Source organism: Cheilinus undulatus, linkage group 3 (assembly GCF_018320785.1).
Source record: "Cheilinus undulatus linkage group 3, ASM1832078v1, whole genome shotgun sequence".
Taxonomy (NCBI): Eukaryota; Metazoa; Chordata; class Actinopteri; order Labriformes; family Labridae; genus Cheilinus; species Cheilinus undulatus.
In genome coordinates, this window is record NC_054867.1 from 43,241,856 (window position 1) to 43,263,832 (window position 21,977).

Below are 21,977 nucleotides of genomic sequence, written 5' to 3' on the forward strand. Positions count from 1 at the left end.
AAGAGTGATGTCAATTGATTGAAAAAATATTCAAATTAATTACAAGACTGGTGACTGATTAATGGTAAGTAACCATAAATGTTGGTAAGATGAGAGAGATCGCATTAATATAACAATAAAATGAAAGGACATGCTTCTGATTACATTCAGAACTTTATTAAATCTTTTGAAACAATAACATAGATGTGCATAAGATGGAAAAGAGTGCACATTAGTAGATACACGATATGGACAAGAGTATTTGGCCACAACTGTTAATCATTGAATTCAGCTCAAAAGAAGGTTGTATGCAAGTCCATTGCCATGCCTCAGATTGGTGGGGGGAGTGGGGTAAAGCACATAAGAAGGAGCACTGGAATCATGCCTCTCTGTTTGTCAGTCACATGGGTAAAGGCGGCCGTACAGGACTTTGCAAAAACTTTTAAAAGACTCTAAAAAGACTGACATATGAGACCCTCTGACATCTAAAGCCAATTTGTCGGCAAGCCATTGAGTTTTTAGTCTCAGACTGAGATTTTGCAAAGACTGTGGGTCACTAACTACAAGACTAGAATACAATTCCTTTTGAGATTATTTCCCATCATACATATGGTGGAAATTCACAACAACAATTTTTGAGCAGAGAACATGATGTAGAGGGAGATGGAGATAGCATTTGAGTTAATATTCCTTATAATCTGATGTTTTTAAATCATTTATATCAAGAGGAAATGAAAGGAAAGTTAAACACCGAAGTAACTTTGCATGTTACTGCAACAACCAGGAACTATCCCGGAAACACTTCAGAATAAAAACACCATATAGAAAAGCCGTCTCACCACAGAAACAAATTGATTGGGCTTTTACTTTGGAAATCCCAGGTGCAGTTTACCATTCCTGTCATGTCAGCCTGGAATGAATGGACAGACAAGCCACACAAACACACAGGTGCAGAGATCTGACTGCAGCTGTGAGCAGAAAAGTTTTTCAATCTTTAAGTTCTGAGCTGACATTCAGCGGTTCTAGACTGATCTATACTCACGTTTATGTTTTGAAAAATGAAGTGATTTAATGTGCTTACGCACAACACTTGCTCACATTGGTTGTGGATGATGGTCGCATCACTGAGAAACACAGTTCTCATGCAACCAAGACTTCCGACAGTATCAAACGCGTTTCATATTATAACACCAAGACTGAAGAAAGACCTCCTGAAAACTGCTAAAATCGAGCCTTATGACCATCTTACACTTAACGACTGAGACAACAGGAGAGAACTGCGACTTTAGCAAGACTTTCATGATTTTACTCCAACTTTGTAATTTTGTCTGCGACTGTGAAATGGGGGGAAATGTCATTAGGTGTAAGGCTGTCTCAAGTCTGGGTTCAGGGCCAGGAGAGTGTCACCTGCCTGACTGCAGTGTGCCAACTGTGAAGTTTGGTGGAGGTTGAATAATGGTATGGGGCTGTTTTCAGGGTTTGGGCTGGGCCCCTTATCTCCAGTGAAGGCCAATTTTAGTGCTTCAGCATACCAAAACATTTTGGACAATACTTTACTTCCAACTTTGTGGCAACAATTTGGGGAAGGCTCTTTTCTAGTCAAACATGACTGTGTCCCAGTGCAAAACGCAAGGACTATAAAGACATGGTTTGATGAGTATATAGATATTAATATTGTTATCCATGCTGTGATTTACAGTGCTGCGTCATAAACTCTTTGTTATGAATGTGTCACCTACACATGAAAATCAGTGACTGAAACAAAGACTGCTGTTATGAAGATCTTGCTATGGATTGGAAAGGAAATGAGGTAAATATTTGAGAATACAAGGTTCAGATGATGTATTACTTGTCCACTGAGCTGCCTGTGAGGTTTTTAAAGTGAAATGAGGCATTAAGGAGCAGTGGTGGGCTTATTTTACATCAGTGTGGCAGCAGAGAGTAGCCTGTGATGTTAACCAAAATCTATTAAAAGGGAAAATAAAGCATGCGATTAATCGCGCTCAAGAAAAAAGGTATGCACCAGTTGTGGATCAAAGTTAATCATGATTAATGTGACTGATGTGGGCACTCCTACTAAAAACACTGACTTTGTGGTGAATTAATTGCTAAAGTTAAATAGATACAGCAGTATAAAGTTGTATGCTTTTTTCAAACTGATCTAAATTATAGTTGGGTATAGAAGGGTAAAACAAGGTGAGTTTTCCCCCGTTACCCCCTCTGCCCCCTGGTTGCATATCGGCGTTTATCAATCAGCGATCGATGGATGCGATTGTGGAGCGGAGTGCTCTGCTTCAGAGTGGTATCGATCGTCTGGAGGGTTGGGCTTTCTGCCACTTCTCATTAGTGGTCTCTGTCCTTTCACCTTTCTTTGTCTCTCATCTGTGCCTCTTGCTGACGCGCGAGCCTGCTGATTCTAACTGATGACAGTCCTAAGTGCTTTAATAGAAATGTATTGATCACAGGTGTTGTGTGTGAGCCATTTATACAAACACAGTAAGAGAGCAGGCAGCCTTTCTCCTACATGTATGTGGTACAGCCCACACCACTGCTCCCTTTGATGGTGTATAAAGAGCAGGTTCGTCCTGTGAACGAGGCGACAGGGTGACCCTGTGGTTAGACAGACCATTTTACATCCAGAGAATCAAAGGTTCAACAGTCCTCTCCTTCTTTGTCAAAGTGTCCTTGAGTTAAACATTGACCTCTTACCTGCCCCACAGAGCTGTGGCTCTCACATATATGCATCATGTATGTTTGAGTGAAACACACCTCCGCTCATGTGAAATATGCCCACAGGGTTCTCTAAATAATAGATGAATATTAAATGATTCATACAAATGTTCTCCCTACATTTTAAATTGCTTCAGCACCCCTTTAAATTACCTTTTATTCATTTAAAGAACACCAGGAGCACTTTAGAAGCTACATTCATAAATATATTACATTCAAGTTTAAGGCAAAACACCGCTGATCATGAATAAAACATGACTGTCAACATTCAGATCTGCCTTTAAACTGTGTGCCTTTAACGCACCATACATCTCAACCTGATTACAATAATTCAAGTTCCACTCCAAACTGTTAAAGTAAAATGTTTTTTCTTTACCTTCTATTGATTAATTCAGCATCCCTTTTACATATGTTCACTTTAAACCTGGGCTCAACATTTGAGCCAGGCCACCAGTCCTGATAGTGGACTGTAAGACTCCAGGAAAATTCTCACATGTTCCAGACTGTACACCATGACATGGATTGTAGTGTGGTTTTTACCTCCTACATTAAAATAGCTAAGTGTTTTTATACCACCAGTCAAAGAAAAAGTTGAGAGAAAGAGAACGAGTGTCAAAATAGAAGGGAAAGTTCCAGCAGTTGGGGTTATCTGAAACAGAAAATCAAGAAAAAAATGAAACTAGATTATGCCTAACTAATGTGAAGAGTTTTTGAATGAATTTTCTGATCAGTGAGTGTAATCTGAATCAAATGTGAGCCATGATAAAATGGTGGTGTTTGGAATTGTTGTAGCACATTTCAGTACTACAAAGACAGTAAAGTGATAAATCCCATCCTAGTTAAGTTTTTAAATACATTTTTCTCACAGGCCAAAAGCTCAGTAGATATAGGAGCAGCAGTTGTCAGACAGTTCATGGTTGTTTCTTCTCGTATGGATCGTTACCAGCTTGGGTTGACCACGGCGCCCTGCCCTCTGACCTCACTTCCTGTCCACGCTGCATGGTGGTTTCAGGATCGGCCTCAGAGTCAGTGACCTCTGCCAGCAGCTCCACTTTTAATCAGCACTTCTCTCCACATGGACAGACCTGACCAGCCGCTTCCCGCACCTTAATGAGTCCACAGTCCCAGGCCAACGAGCCGCCGCTCGCACTGTACAGCTTTCTTCTCTCAGCACAGCGGAGTGGGCGGACACGGACAGCTAAAGTACAGCCGAGGAAAGGCGTTATTGTGGAAGCCTGGCAGACAGGGTTCAGATCATAAAGTGGACCAAGAGACAATGAGGCAGGAATGATGCAGTGGTATACAACTTTATCTGTCATTGATCCACAGTGTTTAGAGACAGGATACAGGGAGTTATCATATATACTTCACATTTCTGCTGATGGGAACTATTTCCTTTAACAGGAAAAAATCGTCATGTTTACAGATCATTAGCACTCATTGTAAGTTTAAAGATGAATTTGTTACAAATTCAGGGCAACAAAAAGACTCACAAAGAGTTAATATTTATTCACAAGGATTCAGCAAACAGGTTGTAAGTTTTTCACCCAAAATCATACAGAAAGATGTAGCACAAGGAGAGCAGGGCTTACAAAATAAACTCCAGATATTTTGATAGAAAAAGTTCAATTTATAAACTCAGGGGCAAACTGAAGATGTATGAAAAGATACGGAAATGTTTATATGTCCTTCACAGAGCGTGATGACTCCAGCAATGTGCAGATCCAAGGAGAGAAGCTGGACATCACTGACAGAATGTGGACTTTGTTTGAATCTGTGAGACAACCTTGAAATGATTGCAGACATTTTTCTACTTCTTATATTTTGTCCTGTGTGAAATGATGTATGTATGGTGCTTACATCAATTAGCCATAACATTATAACAATCTTAAACAGCACTTCTGACACCAATTATGCTTTTACAAAACTTCTTCATTTTCATTTTTGATTGTCGGGATCATCCTACAAAATAAGTGAATAGTCATGAGTGATATTGGTGTACTACAGTGCATCAAAATGAAAGGTGTTCGTAATATTTTGCCCATTCCATTTGTGCCAGACAGACAGTTTCACATGTCCATAGCATGGGAGATTTTTAACATTAAAAAAAAAGGAAGGTGATTGTGATGTCTATTACGTGTATACTGAATAACTCATGCAAGAAGTTGGTGAATTATATTCTCACCGAAACGAGACCAAACGGTAAAATGTTGCAAAAAAAAAAAAAAAAAAAAAAAAAAAAAGGAGTTGTGTTAACTTAAAAATCCCAAATAGCTATTTCAGCTTTCATTTTCAGAGTTTTCCAGAATACCTTTGGGCATTAGACACTTCTGCAGCATAAGTGAAGTTGACCACTCAGTTAGAGAAGTCCTGCCTGTAGGGAGTGACTTCAGTGTATCATGCACTGTAAAAGTTGTTAAAACTAATCCCCTTAAAGTTTTTAAGTAGGGTGAATCGATTTTTCAAGTACTTCCTGATGAGATAGTAGAACTCAACACATTAGAGGCACCTGATTACAAAATGTTAAAAAAAACAAAACAAAACAAAAGGATAAATAAACAACTAAAAAACAGTATTTTTTGAAGCAGGTACTTAGCCATTTTAAGCTTATCAACTTCATTGTACTCCTGTATTTATGTTTGAAATAAAAGCTAAAATAAAGATTAAAATGACCAGGCTTAACAGAAATACTCTTTTTTCATTAAGTATTACTTGCATTTTTGGGGGTGATCAGTTTCCTGTAATATTTTGAGTTGTATTAACTTATTAGGCTTATTAGCGCAAAAACATTTTTCCATGTGGTTCCTTGCTTTTCTTTTAATGAAAAATGTTGCTATAGCCGCATCCCTTCAGGAGTCTGGATGCCTCCTAGGGGACTAAAGATCAGATGGTTATTTCTGGCCAAGACCATTTCATGCTTTATATACTAACAGCAGGATTTTAAAATCTATGCTTTTAATCATAGGTGGCCAATGTAGAGATCTGGTGTGTTGTCTTCTAAAGTTGGTGAGCACTCTGGCCTGAATGAGCTGCAGCTGTCTGATGGATTTTTTAGTCAGACACGTAAAAACACTATTACAATAAAAGCATCAACAAGTTTCTCTATGTCTTCTTTGGAGTCCTTGATTATTTAGAGGTTCTTGGCTTGATCTGTAAGATTAAATGTCATGGAGTCAAGCACTGACCTTTAACCTCTTTTTAGGGTCCAAAACAAGTGACCCTAAAGCAGTTTTGTCTTTAACTGTTGGCACATCCACTCATTGATTCCTTCAGTACTAAGTGAAAGGGGCTGTAGTTAGCTCATGACTACAGTCTGTGTACAACCCTAATGCCAAAAAAGTTGGGGCGCAGTATAAAATGTAAATAAAAACAGAATGCAATGATTGTCAAATCTCATAAACCCATATTTTATTCACAGTAGAACGGAAACAACAAATCACATGTTGAAACTGAGACATTTTACCATTTCATGAAAAACATTAGCTCATTTGAGTTTGATGGCAGCAACACATCTCAAAAAAGTAGGGGCAGGGCCATGTTTACCATTGTGTAGCATCCCCTCTTCTTTTAACAACAGTCTGTAAATGTTTGGGAAGTGAAGTGAGGAGACTAGTTCCGGGAGAGGAATGTTGTCCCATTCTTGTCTGACATAGAATTCTAGCGGATCAACAGTTCTGGGTCATCTTTAATGGGGTTTTCCTTTTATAAGGCTCCAAATGTTTCTTTGGTTAAAAGCCTGGACTGCAGGCAGGTCAGTTCAGCACCGAGACCCTTCTATTGTGAAGCCATGCTGTTCTGATAGATACGGTATGTGGTTTAGCATTGTCCTGCTGAAATCTGCAAGGCCTTCCCTGGAAGAGAAGTTGTCTGGATGGAAGCATATGTTGCTCTTAAAGCTCCATATACTTTTCAGCATCGATAGTTGCTTTCCAGATGTGTAAGCTGCCCACTCCATAGGAACAAATGCAACCCCATACCATCAGAGATTCAAGCTTTTTAGCTGTGAACTGATAACAAGCTGGGTGATCCCTTTCCTCTTTTGTCTACAGGACACAGGGTCCATTGTATCCAAAAAGGATTTCAAATTTTGCTTAAGCTGACCGCAGAACAATTTTCCATTTTACCTCAGTCCATTTTCAGATGAGCTTTGGCCCAGAGAAGAGGGCAGCATTTCTGAATCATGTTCAAACATGGCTTCTTCTTTGCATGATACAGCTTAAACTTCAATTTGTAGATGCCATGATGAACTGTGATTTCCAGAACAGGATCATGCCTGTTTTTAATGCAGTGCCACATTAGGGCCCACAGATCAAGAGCATCCAGTGTTGGCCTTAAGCTTTCACCCTTGCACACAGAGATTTCTTAGGATTCTGTGAATCTTTTGATGATACTATCTACTGTAGATGATGAGCTATTCAAAGTTTTTGCAGTTTTACATTGACAAACATTTTTCAGAAATTTTTCCACAATTTTTAAACACAGTATTTCCACAGATAAGTGAACCTCTGTTCTCTTCTCTCCTTAGCATGCTCCTTTTATACTAAGTCATGAAACCGATCTGTTGCCAGTTAATGAAATTAAAATGCTTAAAGAACAATCATATGAGCAATCAGTATTTTTCTTGAAAAGGTAAATGTTCTCCTTTTAATATATCTAATATATATATATATGCAGTGCACAAGAAAACATAAATATTTTGATGAAGTGCTTTAATGGGACTCTTTCATTTTCAGTGAGCTCTCCATGTTTTACCATTTTGAACAGGAATGAGGGATTTCAAACACCCAAATTTGTGCCAGCTCACTGGGCTTCTCCGAGAAGTCAGAAATGAATCAAGCATAACATTCAACCACTAAAACTAATTTTTCTGTTCAGGAATGCAAGTAAATAACTATCATTTGACATATTAATCAAGAAATAATAATGTGCTTTACTATTTTTTCAGTTTTTTTGTAAATCAGTAAATTTGAAAATTAATGAATAACAATAATAATTATATTTTAGCATTAAAAATATCATTTTGGTTAAAGAGCTTCTACATATTGGTGTATTAACCATTGCAGAAACATAAAAAAATATTTTGGTAATTACCAATGCTGTTAATTTAGGGCAGCTGTGGCATAAACCTTACTTTGGTGTGTAAATATATATATATATATATATATATATATATATATATATATATATATATATACACATATATATATACATATATATACACACACACACACACACATATATATATATATATATATATATATATATATATATATATATATATATATATATATATATATATACACACATATATATGGTAAAGTGTCCAAAAATAACTTTTGGAATTCAGGTTGCAAAAGTTATGAATTTACTGTAAGACCTAAAAGTGGAAAAATTTATTTAAAATTATTCTTGAAAATAATAAAGAAAGGTTTTTAAATATGTATTTCAGGCCTATAAATTTCTTCTCAAACGTAATGTCATTCAATCAAAGATTATTTTAAAATATAAAGGAAATTTTAAAAGACCTTAAGTTGACTGAACTAAACTGAACTGTCTAGATTTCGGTGATGAAAAGCAAATATTATCAGTTTTTCAGGATTAAATCCTTTTTGTATTCCTGAGGAATTTTTGGAATACCTTTGATAAACACAGATGTGTCATCAACTTAAAGGATGTATATGATGATTTTGTTTTCTGTCCATCTATTACAGCCAATCCTTTATGGATTTGAATGTTTTATCTCCTGAGTTACATAGTAGCAGAAATAGCTAAATATAAAATCTGATTGTTTTGCAGCATTGATTTTTGATTTTTCTGCTGATAGGTTAAAAATGACAGAGCTCTCACTCGACAAAGACAGCATGCACACGTTCTTTTTTCCCCTTGTAATCTGGTGAGTTGTGATAATTGTCTTTGCTTGTTGGACCTCTTGTGATTGCCTTTCGTCCATGCGTCTTTTCTCTCCAACAAAGTTAGAATATACCCTTGAAGCCTTTCCAACTTGTGAAATTAACTTTGACCGGAGGGCGTGCTGCTGGCTTAAAGATAATCACATGAAGGGCACCGAGCTTGACCTGTTTTTGCATCAGTAAGTTTCTGCTCGCTGAAAGCCACTCCATCGACAATTGTTGTCTTGCCTTTTGTGGGAATGTGAATAGCGCCGTATTGATTGGAGGCGAAATGTTTTTAATGTTGTAGATGAGATTTTCGGATTGCTAGCTAATGGGAAGATGGGTGCTCCTTTGCAATCTATTTTCAAGTCAAGTTCCAAATTGAAAATCTTTACAGGCATAATTAAGGCTTATCTGACAGGAATGTCAAAACTTCTCAGTGCTTTTTTTTATTGTTTTTTTCCCCAACCATCCAATCCTGATTGTTGCGTGTAAATACCCAAACATGCTCAGAATGGAGATGAGTCCATGCAGAAAAGTAATGAATATAAACGAGAGAGAGCTGTATTGATGTTTGATCAAAGTTAATAGCAGTGAAAAAAGCATCCTTGTAATTGATATTGTACCATTCTTTCACCCTAAATAAGCACTTAAGTGATTTTAATTAAGCCATTTCTAAGGTGTATGTGTTTCTGTAGGTTCTGTAACTACAGCGGTGTTATCCCAAAGGAGAAGTCCTCCGTTTGTCCTCTGCTGAGGTCGTAGGGTTAGGGATTAGTTGTTACTCAAGGATACGTGGACAGGTGTGGGTGTGCTGAGGTTCAAAGGTGGGGTCATTCATCTGGGAGATGACCTGGATCTCAAACAGACATTGTGATTGGACGCTGAAACAAGCCCAGGCTTAAATGCCCTCTGATGGACCTGCAGTTCCCCCCTGTGTTCAGGTTCTGTGCTACGCTATGCTAACAGCAACTTCATATTAAATTTAGGGACATGCCAGGGATGTTTGCTCTTTCTTCCCCTTGAATAGGGACAAAAACAGGGCATGCTCTGTTCATTTCAGGGTCGTGATTCATTGCAAAATGCTCTCATTATTCATAAGTGGTGATTTTTTGGAATTGCTTTAGCTGAATAGCAAACAGTTCATAAGAACAACAAAGCTGATTGTAAAATGAATCTTCCTTAATACTGTTTGTGAACCCAGTGTGTCAGATATTTAATTCCTCTTTGCCAAAGATTCACTGTTGTCCAAAAACAAATGAAGCTATAATTGCTCTGGGTGACACGTTTATTAATCATGAAAGCATTTGTCCAAGAAAGACAGAAGGAAAGAAAGAAGAGGGCCATGCTGTGGGAACAGCAGCTGGACTGTCTTTGTTTGAATTGTAATATAATTCAATAGCATGGATAAAAAGCTGAAATGAATGAGTAATGCAGACCTTATTGGCTCTGGCGCAGCACCTTAAATGACAACAACTGCTTTATGGCAGCTCTGGTAACTCTGAGGGGCATATGATTCAAAAGACAAGCAAACATTAGCCCTGTCACAGTAGTTGGTAATAATACCAGAGTGGAGAAGGTTTACCTGCTAACAGCCAAAATAGCGACTAAAGACTTTCGGCTTGGTGGAAAGAGTCAGCTTCAGATGGCTGTCAATGGCTATCAACAGCTACAAGAGTGGATCACATGTGTGAGGAAAGAACAGTGCCTTGATAAAGTGACTGTTATGACTGTTAGACTCGTGGACCGATCTTTTGCACTCATATGGGACCTTTAGCTTTTTCTTGTCTCGACATAGTTTGGTCTGTAGAACAGCTAACTGCAATGGCTGAATAAAGTTTGCACCATCTAGTTTATACATCAGAGCTCTGTGTTGATGTTCGATTATATCTGATTTCATTTATTGTTTTGTTTATCCTTTTATCACTACAGTTTAATTCTTTTTTACACATGTCATGTGACCTTGGATTATATTTCCCCTGAATATCCCAGACAGCGAGTGTCTGGTGTATGGGTTGGCAGAGTTTCAATATATATTTATGTGCTAAAAACTGTATGTTTATTCATTGCCAAAATCAAATGACAATTGATGTACCATTTGTAAATAAGCCAGTTTCAGAAATGCCTCTTTTGATGTGGATGATGGCATTTGGTTTCAGTTTGAGGGCCTTTTTTGTTTCCTAGAAAACTGATTGACGGACAAGAGATCATCTTTTCTCCACATAGCTCTACTAACCAGCCAAGTCACCGACAAACTAACCAACAACAACCAACCAACTAACTTACCAACCACTCAACCAACAAATCAAACAACCAACCATTTATCCATTCATTCATCCATCCATTCATCCATCCATTTATCCAACCATAGGCACACCACACGCTTTGTACTCCTTGACATATATAGGCATTGCAAGGTGTTTTGGGAGAATAAATATTTAAGAAAAAAGACAATATTATATTTTTGTAATTAAAAAAATCAAGAGCAAATGGAGTAAAATACCAACATAAATATCAGTTATTTGTCCAAATATTGTTAAATTAAACTGATCTAATGAAGTCAAACTGGTACCACATGAAGAGCCATATGTGAGATGAAAGAGCCGCCTCTCCATGTAGAGCTCAGCCAAATGATCCAGGTGACTAAAAAAGCTGAAACTCCCATCACCAAATATGATGTACAGAAAAACAAAGTGAAACCACAGACCCCTTCCGTTTTTAATTTAAGCCATGATGGGGTTTAGTCTGTATGGGACAGTCAGGTCTGGTATAGGAGCATATGCTGGTTCAGTGCTTTGTTGCATCATCCTTGGTTCTGTACTGCTCTGGCCTCCTGTTGGCCATCCTCCAGGCCTGCAATAGGCCCATGCCCCATCCCTCCAGGTATCCTCTCAGCTGTCCCCTCCACAAATGCTATGGTCACCCCCAGGGTTTGACCAGCACACTAGGTCCTGGGCACCCAGTATGCGGTGAGCTGGACCCGGCCCAGGAAATGCCAGGGTCCCCTAAGCACAGCTGCTTATCCCATATCGAGCAGCTGACCCTTCCCATCCTCGCTCTTTTGAGCAAGTCAGTATGAGACACACAGCCTTGCCAATTTATCCAAAGATAAACTGAAGAGAAGTTATCACAAAGGAGTCAAGACAGCACCACTGGAGATCAGTCAACGTCCAGGTCTCACAAGAATATAGTAAAAATCTAGGTTTTGGACCAGTAAAGTACTGATTTATAAAAAGAAAAAGAAAACAACAAAAACAAAACAAAGAAAAAGAACAAAGATACTAGGCTTCTACCCAACAGCAGTGATGTTTTCCACAATTACTTTATGATTTATTTAGGCTTATTAATTACCTCCACCAAGGAGGTTATGTGTTCGGGTGGGTTTGTTCATTTGTTAGTTTGTTCATGTGTTTGTTTGTTAGTTTGTTAGCAACATAACTCAAAAAAGTTGTGGACGGATTTTGATGATATTTTCAGGAAATGTTAGAAATAGCATAAGGAAGAACTGATTAGATTTTGGGAGTGATCCGGATCACCGTCTGGATTCAGGAATTTTTTTAAGGATTCTGTACTATTGGGAGATAGGGCTAATGGCGGAGGTCTGCACTGTTACCACTTTACACCAGGAGATGGCGGACATGAGCAACTTCAATCCCAGCAGCATTTTGGGTGTGTTTCTATTCAAAGTTTTGGGGTTTATAGATTTTGAAAGACGCACGCCCAGTCGAGGAGACGAGTCGGAGAGTAACAGAGTGAAAGACAGCTAATTGTAGACTCACAATGCTGGGAGGAATAGAGGAATATTCACCCTCTGCCATGACTTCCAGTTGTCCAGTGAGACCATGGGTGAGACTGTCAGTGCATCTGTTGGTACCAGAAGGCAGTGCTTCCAACATGACAGTCCACCCGTAGCGAAGCCAATCCTTTGCCTCGCCGTGTTTTCACCCCACCAGGGAGGGAGTAATCGGTGAATGCCATGGTGGGGGGCACATGGGGACGGATCCAGGAATTTTGTAAAGGATTCTTCACTATTGGGAGAAAGGGCTAATGGCGGAGGTCTGCGCTCTCCGAGTGCCTTTCTAGTTATCATGTATTATAAGTACAGCTCTGTGTCTTCCATAAGAATGAATGGACTTGCTGCTAAAAGATAGAGACGGGAGAATCAGAGAGAGAATCTGCAAAAAAATTAAGCTTTTTGGTTTTACCATGAATTTTCATTGGTATAAAAAGATGCATAGAAAAAAAATCCATTTCCATCTAATAGCTTAAATGGAGCAGTTTAAAATAAATGCCTTAAACCAAAACTGTGCAGTTCTGTTATTTTTATTTTGATGCTTTTGTAAGAAACTCTTCCTGTGCATAATGCTGTGATGTATCCTCACCGTTGTGTTTCTGTTGTGTTTCAGTTCATGTGAAGGCGGGGACCTGTGAGGTAATTGCTGCACACCGGTGCTGCAATAAGAACAAGATCGAGGAGCGATCCCAGACTGTCAAATGCTCCTGCTTCCCTGGACAGGTGGCGGGGACAACAAGAGCGGCTCCATCTTGTGTAGACGGTACGCCAGCCTTCTTCTCATTACGGTTTTAGTAATGATTTGTGACTGACTTCTAATTAGGGAGGAAATGTGCTACGAAACGATGTGAAAATGTCACACCTGTCACTGTGCGTGGTGATTATTTAGGTACGAGTGGCTTGTTGTTTGAAGGAAGAAGAAGCAGAGAATGCAGGGATGTATTTTTTTTTTTCTTGCTGTTGTGTACTTGAAGGCTTTATAATCTTTAAAATCAAATCTCCCAGCAGTTTATTTGCTCGCCCTTTTGTCTACAGAGGTTATATCAGAGCAGAAGGCCGGGTCATTTCATATCAAGTCAAAAGTGGCCTCAGTTACGGATGAATCGATCCCTGTCTCTTCTCCCTGCTCTGGCGGGGGCTTCCTCTATTTTGACACTTTTCTTTTCACGTTAGAAATGTCAGGGGAAGCTGTTTCTACCCCTGCAGGCCTCCTCGGAGCAGCTTAAGACCTTGACGCGCCAGCCTCCTCTGCACGCTTTATTACCCCCTCCTACGTACAAACATCCACCCGGCTCACACCTGAGTACCTGCTCACAGCGCTCAGCGGCTTGACATTGACCCGCGGCCTTTAATTCAGACGTGAAAACACACCAGGGCAGGTCTGACGGATCAAAAGACTCTTCTCTCTTCAATCACTGGGATGTGGAGAGAAACCAAAGGCCTTGTTGTTGCTTCAGCTCCTCTTGGCTGTTAATTGCCTTCTGCTCTCCACTCTGTATATTTACAGTTTCTCTTCTCCTCTCTTCAGCATCCATAGTTGCACAGAAGTGGTGGTGCCAGATGCATCCCTGCATGGATGGAGAGGAGTGTAAAGTGCTGCCTGATCTCAAAGGATGGAGCTGCAGTACAGGAAACAAAGTTAAGACGACCAAGGTGGGCCTTATTCTCTGAATCTCTGTCTCAATGTTCTTCAAGCACCCCTCTTCAAAGCAATAAATTAGAGCCAATGAAAAGGAAGGCAAAATGTGCGGCTTTGGATAGTTGTGACCTGAGAATAATGGAGAGGTGCTTCTGAAGTGTTTGAAAAGGGAGAGCTAAGGAAAAGAGAGCTATGGAGGTTTTTTTATATATCTACTTGGGATGAGAGCAGTGCGGAGTAGGAGGCAGCAGGAGAAGAAGATGTGACTCACAGGGGAGAGGCACTGAAGTGTTTCTTAAAGCAGTCGACTTACAACAGTAGAAAGGGGTCACTTAGGTTCAGATATCTATTTAGCTACTGCTCACACTTTGTTACGGAAGTGTAACTACTTCCTGTTTATTGTATTTTTACTTAAACCGCTTATTTATTGTAGATTAGGTAGTCAATGCAGGAGCTCTTACCATACTGTGTGGGGAGAAAAAGGGTAAATCTATAGAAGAGAGCGGGACGTTCTGCAGAAGCTGCAGCACAACTAAAAACCAAAGCATCGACCCCTGTTACTCCTACAGCAGGGAAATACTTTTTAAAGCAACACCAGGTAGAAGGTCAGTTTGATGTGCTTTAGTATTACATGAAGGTCTCTGAGTGCAACTGCATCATCATAAAACATCGGTTGTTGTTAGGGCTCCCTTTTTACTTTACGGATGTGCACGATTAGCCAGCTATATGGTTAAAGCTGCAACCCTCAGTAGCCACCTACCACTAGTAGCCACTGTAGCTTCAGTTAATGGCCACTGCCATGCTGCCTAAGCTTGCAGAGCAGATGGATTTGCCAGTCTGCCATTAGGCAAATCCATCTTGAAAAAGCTCCAGTCCACACCATTTGTGCCACACTGAACATGATTTGGACTAGTTTGAGGATGACGAAGCAGTAGCTATGGGTGGAGTGTAGTTGTACTGAAAGCCAACAGCGATGTCTTCCACTAGTGTGTAGCAATTGGCTCGGATGTAGCGGCAGTTTTATCTGAATTACCATGGTGGTATCGGTATTGCTGCTGGTGGAGCAATTAGCTAGAATGTAGCCACAGCAGCAGTTTCATCAGGATTTCACCACATTTCTCCATGAAAACAAGAGCATTTACAAGCTCTGCAAGATGTTTTCACGCTTCTCCTGACCAGCTTCAGCACAGGTTTGCAATCGGGGGGGTGTATACAGTAGCTGAAGGGATTAGTAGTAGGAAAGAGGCAGTTTTATTAGACTTGTGCCACACTTCCTTATTAAAGCGGGCAAAGAGCTACACCATAAGCTTTTCTTGGCAAAGAAGACGTTTTCGCTCTACTCTCAGCTGACCTCAGCTTAAGTTTTATCCACGTCATGCTCCACTGTTAATGTGATACTGCAGAGTTTGCCTGTCAAGCTGACCTGCCCTTCCCAAACACTCTCTATGTGATCTTTCCCAGATAAATGTGAATTAAACCCATGCAGTGAAGATATGAAACAGTCTATCTGGTAAGTCAGGTAAATACTGCCTGGATATGTTGAAAAGGTCTCTGCACACCTGACCATATGCCATGAGCTTTAGAGGATAAATGTTTAAAAATCTCGAAAAAGCCCCTGCTTTTTGTTTATTTTGTTTATTTTGTTTATTTGTTTATTGAAACACACTAAGCTTCAGTCAAATCAACCTTCATCAGGTATGATGGCAGATTTTAAACAGTTTAGTATCTGTACATACAGACTGCCGTGGTCTTAATTTATCCAATCAAGGAACCACTGGCATTAGTGATGGAGCTGGTCAGTTCTTCATGTATCTTTACAATTCATCAATTAGTAGACATTTGAAGAGAGGTGTATTCTTTGGATGATAACAATAAGAAAATTGGAAAAATTCTTATAACATTACATTTAGCCAAAATTCATCATTTAGCCTCTTAGGAGCTTAAGTCTGCAAGGTGTTTATCCAGAAAACCTCTTTTCTTTTCGTTTTCGTTTTCGTGATTTCCACCCCTAGGTGCCAAAGAAACCTGCCTGCCTGAAGTGGCTGGCTATGGTGGATTTCCTGTCTTGTCTGTAAATCAAACTGTTTAACTTGGTTATTCTCCGTTTAAGTTCTTTTGTAGTTTTAACAATATAGCCAAGTTCACAAAGGCAATAAAACATACAAACAACATGAGTGGACATACATGTAATAATACTTTCGATTGGAAGTGTTTTTCCTGGTAGGGGATGGTGAAAATGAGACATTTTCATAGGTTATGGCACTGAGCACAGTTGCCACAGGAGTTACTGTTTGCTTGGGTTTCAGAGTCTGTTATAGAAGGATTTTTGAGAGATGTTTGCATGAAGTAAATGATCTCTGCCTCATCTTTTATCCATCACCATCCTCTTTGTCTCAGCTTCAGGCACTGTACATAGGTACATAGTTCTTAAAGCAGAAAACCATGGCACTCTGTGGTGATGAGGTGATTCTCTGTGTTGTTAATGTACCGTTAGATTGATTTAAAGCAACTATTTTATTGTGGAAAGTTACACATAGTTGCCTTAAATATGTAAGTTTTTCAGTGTGTTTTACACATGATTTGTGTGATTGTTTTGCAGGTTGCAGAATATCGTGCTCTTGATCAGTTACCTCTGTTTTACCTAATCTCAGAAGAATTGTTGAGAGATGGAGGTTCAGTGATGTGATTAATGATTCGCTGTCAGAAACAGAATTCCCAACATGGATCCATGTTGTGAAGACAATGATGGATGAAAATCTCCAAAACTACCATCAGTGAGTTACCTGACAGCGACAGCTGTGGGTTCATCGTAAAAGTAGAACAGCTCCCTGGCGGTTGTATGCCTCCACTGGGTATACAGTAATGGATGCACAGTGGTATGGTGGGTCACGAGGAAGAACCAGGGGGGCTTTCCCCTTAACTTTGAACCTCAAAACTATCTGCAGATACCATATCACATCCACGAGAAAGGGATGAATATGAGGCCAATATAACCTTGACCTTTGACCTCCAAAATCTAAGCAGTTCATCCTTGAGTCAGAGTGGACATTTGTGCAAAGTTTGAAGGAAATCCCTCTGGGGGTTCTTGGCAGATCACCTTTAAAAGAACGGCCCAGACGGGCAGACAGTTCATAAACATAATGCCTCCGGCCCCATGCATTCACCAGCATCATTCTAACATCTGTGTGAACACAAACAGACCAGAATATGACGTTTCTTTGGTCCAGACTAGCTGAACTGAACCAAAGCTGTGAATTCAGCCTGAGAGAGAAAAGGCATTTTTCTGAACAAAGCTAGAAAGCAGTAGGATATTGAAGCTTCCTGAGAGTGAATGCAGAGATCAATAAATAAAGATTAGATATTAAATGCTGGGCTACATCTTTAATCAGGAAATTTGATACATGAATACAAAGCTTCCCCAAGCTCAATAAATGTTGGGTTTAGACAAGATTTGATTTGTTTTTCTGAATAATAGGAGGCAAATAAAATCATGTTTCAGCATCAATTCATTCCCTATTTGTCTCTGAAAAGACAGACAGTTTTAACCACAAAGTTACATTCATGGAGATGTTGTTGTGTCAATTAAGACTCTTTTTCCAAAGCAGTCAAACTGCTTCGCCACACATGTAATCATAAAGTGATTAGCACTCATAAATATCTTGCAGTTTGACAGATACGCTGAGATCTGAGGTTATTTTGAGAGCTGAACTGCAAAACTTACTATTTATTGTCAAAATCCTCATGAATAATCATGATATATCACATTAATGTATGCAGAAAAACACATTTCTGCCTGGACATGCTGTATAATATCACAAACATCTGAATTAAAGGGATGAAAGTACATGTGTCAGTTTGATTCACTTGAGGAAAGATATTATGGTTTATATATTATTAATTAGAAACAATCTCTCAGATGAAAACAGGAATAATATGTATATAAATAGATGAAATAAATACACTGGGGATATTGTCATGGGACTCACTATTCCCGCTCGGTGGTTTAGGTGACAAATGAGAGATGAATGCTCACAGCACATGACAGCTTTACAAATGGAAAATCAATTATCACGTCTGTAATAAACAGCATGATTGTACACCCATGAGTTCATTGGTACAAATTGGAAAAAGCAGCCTCAGGGGAATCACTAAACATCACTGGTGACTGAGCAAGAATCTGCCTCCCATGATCTCATCCCTAATGGTTTTGCAATCACATTTGAATAAGTATAAAGACCAAATATGAGAAAATTAATCATCCTCATCAGTAATAAAGCAGAGGAAAATATTCTTGAAGTTGTCTTTTTTTTTAGGCCAGTTTCTCAGAGAAGTGTTTTTGTTAATGAGCAGACTTTACTAAAAGAATCCGAAATGTGGTCCAGCCAGAGGCTGATAATTAGCTCTCACCCCAACATAAACCCGGCTCCTGTTTCATGATTTGCTAAGCATTTTGTTGTCCTCATCCAGGCCTGCTGATTATGATAGCCACTGGAAACAAAGTGGCCAAACAAAGGACTCCAGCACTGTAGTTATTTTTAAAAGGCTTTTCTTTTGCTTTTGGTCATTTCTATCAAGAGAGACTAATACAAGTTAATGATTTTATTTTACAAGTTTCAACATGTTGGAAATGTGAAATGTCTTTGGTTGATAGACTCCATCGAGATGTCTTTATGTATTTGTGAGGCTGACAGGGGGATAGGATTCCCCTCTATGGAGTCCAGACACTGGTGGTGGTGATGGAAGGAGTAGGATATGATGAGGAGCGGACTGCTGAGGAGCTTAACTCGGAAACTGATGAGATGACTTGGAGTTGGTGATGAAGGATGCAGGATGGCACGGAGAAACTATACCTGGAGACTGATGAGATATGATGGAGGTGGCAGGGGTGGAGGAGGTTTGCAGAGCAGGAAAAGAAAGACATGAGAAATGAGGGCTGTCAGCATTAATGCATCAGTCACAATGCAAATTAAATAAAATGTAAGTTACAGTAAATGGACTTGCGCTTGTATTGTGCTTCCGCAGTAGTCTGGTTACTCAACACTGCATGCCAAACATTAATCATTTAACAGATTTAATTTTGCACTCATTGTTAAGCCCCTCCCCCCCAGCTCACTCAGCCAATCAGCAGTCGGCACACTGCCTAAGCTAATGATAATAGTTTCCAGGTAGGTGGGCTTTAACTACAACTTTTCACTTCAGTTATCATTGATAACCCATTGTCAAAAATTATATGAAGTTTGAATCTTAGCTGTGATTAGCTGACATATGGTAGTATTACATAGTAAAGTTTTTATAGTTTGCTGCCAAAAGATGTAATTTAATGTGGCACTACATCATTTTGAGGATCTATACACTTGCCACTTTGCAGTAAACTTTACCTGTTGCCTTACCTTGTAAAAAAATGTAAACATCCTCAATGCAAAGGAGACACTTTGCTCTGTGTATGACATTTAGAGAACAGGATAATATACACCTCAATCTTTAGCCTCTTGCATCAGTGTTGCTTTTACCCCATGCACATCAGTTGGCCATTTTTAAAAGCTATAACTGTATGAATTTCAGCAAATCAAATTTCCAATACTTTAATCTCTCAAAATAGGATTGGCCTCCTGACATAGTCTTGAAAAGCATTAAAAACCTCAAATTAAGCGTATACCCTTTCCACTATTTATCTTTGCTTTTCAAAAGTGATGAAGGTTTGATGATAATGAGACTCTGATTGGTGCACTTCAACTATTTTTAGTTAAACCTCCACAGGTTTTAGTGAGCAGGTTTGATTCTGGTCCTGTCTTTGTAAAATCAAGCAAGGCGTTGCAGATGACTTCAAAAGTGTCAGTGAGAGACAAAACAAAGGCAAGCCAGGGCATGAGACAGACAAACACAACAAACAAAAATCCCTTCAGGAAGACGGTGGGATGTGCTGAGAGAGGGTGAAAGGCTCGAGCTGCAGCTCTTCCAAAGATTAATAGAGGTTATGTGGACGTGTGTTTTTGGGTTTCGGGGTGTGGTAGACCTGAAGTGGATGGTAGAAAAGGAAGGGAGGGCCACTGTGGGCCCTTAGCCATCCATCACGGCCCAGTGTTTGACTCACCAAACGCCTGTAGTTGAGCTGCCTCCTCCATTATTCATGGCTACAGGAGGCCTGGACGAAGCAGAGCTTTTTATTTTAGCCGGGTTAATAATTCATGCCCTCTCACACAGCCACAGGAAAGCAGAAACAGAGGCACAGACAAGCAGGGGTCCAGGTGGCTAGTAGAACCCGTCAGAACCTCGACTCCTTTTTGATTTGGGAGTCAGCGGGGGTCGCTGCGTGCTCGTGGCCCCTCTGCCTCCCACAGAGAGCCAGCGAGGGACGGCCTGTAAATGCTGGAGGGCTCCGTGGCCAAGCTTCCTGGACTCTTAACATCATTGTGGGGAATAAATAGAGGCTCTGCTGAGGCTCAAGATCAGCCTCACAAGTCTGAAACTCATGTGAGGTGACGGTTGCTGTTAGTAGAGGGTTCTCACAAATATACTAAAATAGCAGAGGATCCGAAAAGTTACACTTCCTCTTTTTACAAATAAACAATGCAGCATGGATTCTGATATATTCCTTTTTAATGTAAATCCAAGCAAAGGAATGTGTATGTTAACCGGCAAAGAGAATCGAAGGCCTGCAGTGCTAGCACTGCTAACTTTAGCCACATTCTGTAAACAAATCTTGCACTGTTTCTGTGGGACATTGTTGAACTTTTGCACTGTGCAACTGATTTACAGGATGTATTTATTTGACTTTAGACTAGCTGAGTAGATGCAATTATGTTCTACAGTTAATGGCATGGGAGATAATAATGCTTGGAATATCACTAGTTTAAACTACAGCCCATGGTCCAAATGAGGCCTGTGGTCCATTTTTCTATTAGCTATCAGCTATCAGCGCCCCGGCCCACTTTGTGAACCACCATGTTTGCCAGTTGTCTAACTGTTAGAACACTAATTCAGTGGCTTCTTATGGATGCATAATGTTGGATTATTGCCTCTATCTGATAAACCAATTTTTCCAATCTCGTTTTAGTTGTTACCAATAGCATTATAGTCAAACTTTTTTGTGTTTAAAGAACATCAAGTATCTCCTGTGTAAAGAGAGGCTGAGTCAAGCAGAGCTTAAAGAGAAGTGGGGGATAGACAGTCTGGTATTTGGTTTATGTTTGGGTCTTCATTCATTCACAGTATTATAGATCCCTACACTTCAGTGCTCATACAGAGCTAAACAGACAAAAAAATACCATTTCTGTTGAAACGAACCTAATTGCCTCTCTATTAACCCTCTGAGACTGGCATTGTTATACACAACAATAGGGGGTACTGTTATTCAAAGTTAAATAACTTTTGAACTATAAATCACAGCCACTTGCTTGTTTATCCTCTTAAAGCCATAATTTTCCCGTTCTAATGGAGCTATCCACACCTTCATAGCTCTTACAGGAGATTTTCTAGCATGTCTGAAAATTGGATGACTAGTCAGGCTCTTTAAAGATTTAATCCACGCAACTAGCTCCGTTATTAAACGTCTTTTTACCCATTTATAATCCATTTTTCAATTGTTCCTGCAGCTAGCAGGTTAGCCTGCTACTGTCTTGTCTGTTTGTATCCCAGGATGCATTGTGACTGGGCTGTGTGTGTTCCGTTGTCATGCCATGCTTTGCTGAACAGTGCATGTGCAAAGATTTATAAACTGGAGAAGAGAGCCTGAATGACTCATGATGGGGAGAAAGAGACACAGAGAGGCTGTGATGTGTCCCTCAGAGTTACTGCAGATAGGGCCTGCTTTACATAATGACTCAAATTCCTTAAAGCGCGAGGACTTTCTTTATGAAAAAAAAATTGAATAATTTGAAGACTATTTGTAAGAGAATGATTGTTTTTTAATTCTTTTGTGCCAAAGAGATGGACAAACACGTTTGTG

General features: G+C 39.6%; 1 protein-coding gene across 1 annotated transcript in view; it reads left to right on the forward strand.

Annotated features, from left to right (window-relative positions):
- The window catches only part of tafa3a (TAFA chemokine like family member 3a), a 223,682-nt gene that overhangs the window by 188,568 nt on the left and 13,137 nt on the right, over positions 1-21,977 (forward strand). Inside the window, exons 3-4 of the mRNA XM_041783309.1 lie at positions 13,007-13,156; positions 13,922-14,046. Of these exons, the coding sequence (XP_041639243.1) occupies positions 13,007-13,156; positions 13,922-14,046 (275 nt within the window). The remainder of the gene's footprint in view (positions 1-13,006; positions 13,157-13,921; positions 14,047-21,977) is intronic.